The 4,756-nt window shown below is 44.6% G+C and overlaps 1 protein-coding gene across 1 annotated transcript; it reads right to left on the bottom strand.

The window, feature by feature from the left end:
• Window positions 1–819: 819 nt before the first annotated feature.
• Window positions 820–4,555, bottom strand: si:dkey-202g17.3 (amino acid transporter heavy chain SLC3A2). Its single transcript, XM_061072436.1, has 10 exons — window positions 4,526–4,555; window positions 4,039–4,405; window positions 2,581–2,745; window positions 2,412–2,494; window positions 2,246–2,323; window positions 2,111–2,169; window positions 1,843–2,023; window positions 1,511–1,618; window positions 1,379–1,441; window positions 820–1,227 (listed from the first exon to the last, which is right to left on the bottom strand). The coding sequence occupies exons 1-10, from the start codon at window positions 4,553–4,555 to the stop codon at window positions 820–822; spliced, it is 1,542 nt and encodes a 513-aa protein (XP_060928419.1).
• Window positions 4,556–4,756: the final 201 nt, after the last annotated feature.

The raw sequence follows: 4,756 nt of genomic DNA, 5'->3' as shown, positions 1-4,756 counted from the left end.
TTATATCTTGTCCTTTATAATAAAGGATTTTGTTAAAGCTCTGTAAGTCACTGCGAAGCTTAATTTGCAGAAAAGAGAGAAATGTCCCAAGTGAGTGATTGTGGTGCCACTGCAGTTTTCACTTCATCACACATGTTAATATTTAGTTACAATGACGACTTTTAAAGCTTGACACAACCAAGCCCCTGTGTACATCAAAGATTTCTTGACTCCCGTGATGCGACACGACATTTAGACCAGCTGATCGTCTGCTGGTAGTTCCCAGAGCCTAATTGGAGACTGGAGACCGGAGGCTGTCGTGCGTTTGCAGTTCCAGCTGCTGGAAAGACTTAGAATTGGAGATCAGCTACATCTGTCACTGCTTAGAAAGTCCCTCTTAAATAGGTTTTTATTAAAGAAAGCCGTCATCAGCCTGGGTGAATGTTGATGCGTTTCAATGACATTTAATGACGAATTAAAGTTTTGTTTATTTCTATTGTTTTACTCTTGTGAAGCATTTTGAATCCTTTTCAAGATGAGCTATACCAAAAAACATGCCGTCATTGTTATAAATTAACCATTTCAGAGTTTCTCTGGGATTACAAAGCTTGTATCATTACTCTGGAGGAAATTATTATTACCTCTGTAGATCAGACTGTCTTTACTATTGTGCCACACAAACTGGTCTGCACAAATTTGACCTATGGTGTGAAAAGAAGAAATAATGCGAAACACAGAATACAAGTTCAATATTTTATTTGCAGGTATCTCTGACAATGAGAACCTATTCTGTGAAAAGAAAACTCCCAGCACCGATATCTTCACATATCTGTCAGATATTTACGAGTAACTTCCTGCCTCAAACAGTTTGATGACGATGGCCTCGTGGGGCTGCAGTTCCAGCGTGGAGAGCGTTATAGGCCCCATGCGGTCCATTCCTGTGCTGGATATAAACACTCCGGCCACGGGAAGACTCGGGGCCCAGGCCGGATCCAGAGTGTGAATCTCAGGCCCGAGGTTGAGCAGAACGAGGAAGTGGACGCAGCCCCAGGATCGCAGGAAGGCCAGGGCGGTGGGAGATGAAGGAGAGGTGAGAGTGGAGTTGGAGGAGGATGAGGAGGAAGAGTTGGTGGAGGTGTTGAAGGGGAGGAAGGTGAAGGTGCCGTAGAGAAGAGCTTCCTCTCTGGCTCTGGAGTTACTGAGGGAAGTAAAAAGAGCCACGGCTGCACGCCTTGCCTTCTCCTTGTCCTGTGAGAGGGATGGTGTCAGAAAGTTAAATATTAACTCAAGTGATCCTTTGTTACTCCAAGTGCAGCTTTCCATGACTCATTTGTTTAACAAGTCACAGCGGATAAGACTGAGAGGTATTTGTAGAGGGAGCGCTGGTTTTATTACTCACTGTATCAGTGTCTGATGGTTCATTCTTCTGTCCGTGTGATGAGCCGATGTTCAGAGACGCATTCTGTGGCAGAAAGCTTTTATTTGGTATCAGCAACTTTTTAAAATGGTGTTTGTTGGTCTGTTTGTTTACCTGTGGTTGGTCGATGTCCTCATCATACTGGACTGTGGGTGATCCTGGCAGAGTCATCATCAACACCAGGAGTAATTTCTTTAGCTCACGAGGAGGTTCTCCTCCGATCTGCAGAAACAAAGTTTGATAATAACACTATGTCTAAACCAAAGGACAATGGAATTATATGCAATTCAGTTAAAACTATAACGATAAAAACGCTTACAAAACTTTCCTAAGTTTCTCACAGGCAGTTCAACGTTAGACTGGTGTATTCTTATATGGTGCTGCATTAGTTTCAGCTAGGTGTACCTAATTAACTGCCCACTGACTGTAGAATGCATGTCTCTTACTGTCCAGCTCGGCCATGTCTCCTGTTCTCTCGTTAGCAGGTGTGTCTCTATAGCGTTGGCGACTTCCTGTGCAGACAGGGGCTGTTGTGACGATGGCAGAATTGACCTCATGACCACATCAACCAGTGTCGTGTTTCTCAGAGCTGGCAGGAAGTCTTGCGTTTGTTTCACCACCACAATCCTGAAGAGACGCACACTTACAATGACCCTCATCGTTTAAGGACAACACATCGGCCCACATCTGCATGCACACACACACACACAATACCTCTCCTCCTCCTCCTGAGTGCTAAACTCCCTGAAGAGACCTCTCCACTCCAGCAGAATCTGAAAGGTCAATATTTTATTGGAAATGCTGTTGCTTAAATGGAATATCAAAAACATTAATCAACCATCAGTCGACCTTTTCCGAATATGCGGCATCTGTATCACAGATGGCGAATCCTGCCACACCCTGCTCCAACCAGAACTGCAGTGAATTCTGTGGAAATAATAAGGTCATGTTTGAGAAATCGAGCACATCTGAGAACCTTACATGAATAGTAACCTGAGCCGAGAGTGGGTTTCACCTCGACTGGGGCTGAGAGGTTTGTCGGTTTATTTCCCGCTGCATATAGATCCAGTTTACAGAAATCTAACACCACTTTGAGACCTGCAAATCCAGTATAAAAAGATGAATCATCAAATCAGGCAGGAAGAACCTCAGAGTAGACATACGCAGGTTGTCAATTTGCTCACCTGCTTTGTTGCTCTCTGCGAGAAGATGTTGGATCTGAGGCAAGGTCCCTAAACTTCCCCCGGGCGCAGTGACGTTTAAAGGAGACGGCTCTTTATGGAACAGGCCCTCCAGGATGAGAGCCCCTATACCCAGGGACTTGAAGTAAGGAAGCTGCTCACACAGTGCTTGAGACAGAAGACATTACAAAGTTAGAGATATTTACCCAGGTATCCATTCAATTATCTATATCGCTGGAGGGGGCTGGAGCCAATGCCTGCTGACATTGGGCGAGAAACCTCCCGCAGCTCCCCAGCGTACCACAGGGCCAACATCATAGACAAACATTCACACGCACACAGTTCTGCAGAACTGATGTCAAGAAACACAAGCCGGTCATTTCCTCTTACAAATCAGTGCTTTTGAAATCTCTTTAATCATTTGTTGCAATTCTGTGGAAACAGATCACTTTTCTGTGTGATAGGGATCATCTGCCGACTGGTCTAAATGAAGTGTAAAAGAATTTGGCCCTGAAGTAAGTTTTCTTTCAGTTATCGGGAACTGGTACGGCAGTTGTGAAAATTCCCATTGCTGAGAGAATGAATGTTGTCTTTACTATGTCAGCGTGACTCTCCACTAATGAATGTTTATAAACTGGCAACGTTACAGAGCAAACGGAATTGAGGAAATCTCACTAGGCCTCAAGAAGCCTTGACAACTCCAAAATTGAAGCCAAAGAGTTGGGATCAAATTTACAGATTGCAAAACAGAAAAATTAAGTATTCTACAATTATTTTTCTTGCAAAGGTTTACAAAAATGGTCATAACAACCCTTAAAAAGTATCTTGCAGCCTTTAAAGTTTTTCTGAAAATACACTGCATGAATGTAAGATACTGTAAATCTGGAGAAATCGCCATGCCTCCAACACGCCAGGCCAGTCAAACCTATTGAATCCTCAATGTGTAAGAAATGTAGCAGCACACTTTGCTTGGAGCTCAAGCAAAAGTAAATCTAAAATATAGTTTTTTAATGGTTAAAATGTTTCCTCAAATTGTGGCAAAATAGTTTTTACAAAGATCCAAATTTATGAATTCAAGACAACCATTTTAGTGATTTTTTAAAGTAAATTAGAAAGAGATTTAAATCATATTTAAAAAAAAGGTTTCAATTAACTAACTCAAAAGAGTAATCTTGTTGTTGGAGACACTTGAACAAAAGTCTAAATGTTATAGGTCTAAATATTGGATTGGACTGATGGATTGGGTTTGTAAAGTTGTTGCACAGTTAGTAATTTATAAATTTTATTATTTCTTTTAATAAATATATAAATATGGACCTGAGTCTGAACTAAAACTAAACCAAACTATGTGTAAGTTTGATATATTGGTGTGTGGTGTAATATTCTGTCTTTGTATTTACCTCTTGATAGTTTTTTTGTATTGTAAATAAAGTTTGTGTTTTTTAGGCCTGGTCTGCTCACCGGTGATGCCCTCTGACCCCTCCGCCTCCATGTTGGGCTGCAGCTGCTGGAACAGAGTCTTCTGCCACCACCGCAGCGGAGTGGCCACTGGCCGGGGACTGGTCACGATGATGGCGATGGAGCCGGCCAGCATGGCGAGCCAGGACATCCAGAACAGCACCACCAGGTAGCAGCGCAGCCTCCTCCACCACGGGCCTCCTGCCACGGCCTCCAGCTCCGCCTTGCTCAGCGGCTGCCACCGCACCTCGGGCTCCGGCTCCGGGATCAGCAGCGGCGCCGCCTCCGAGCCGCCCCCCCCACCCAGCAGGCCCGGGCCCACCACGCTGCCGTACCCGGTGTCCCCGGCGTCCAGCGGCATCCTGTCCGTCTGCAGCGGAGACAAGAGAGAGATTCAGGTGACTTTGTGGAAGCAGGAAAGTGTGTTTCTGTGTGCGTGTGTGTGTGTGTGTGTGTGTGTGTGTGTGTGTGTGTGTGTGTGTGTGTGTACCAGGGTGTCTGTCTCCTTTGGGTGCTCCATGTGTACAGCACACAGTCTACGGTTTACAGATGTTTCCAGCTGCTGCTCCCCTCAATGTGCAGATCAGCCAAGAGCAGCTTTACACGTGGTTACATCACCTGGTTTCTGACATGATCCAGGTCAGCTGACAGCCTCATACTGGCCTCTGATTGGCTAATTGATCTCAGGTTGGGACTGAAAGTCATGTCAGTATCTTTCAGA

The sequence above is a fragment of the Limanda limanda genome, chromosome 6 (assembly GCF_963576545.1).
Source record: "Limanda limanda chromosome 6, fLimLim1.1, whole genome shotgun sequence".
In the NCBI taxonomy this organism is placed as follows: Eukaryota; Metazoa; Chordata; class Actinopteri; order Pleuronectiformes; family Pleuronectidae; genus Limanda; species Limanda limanda.
Note: the sequence above shows the minus strand (reverse complement) of the source record. Positions and strands in the feature narration are given on the sequence as shown.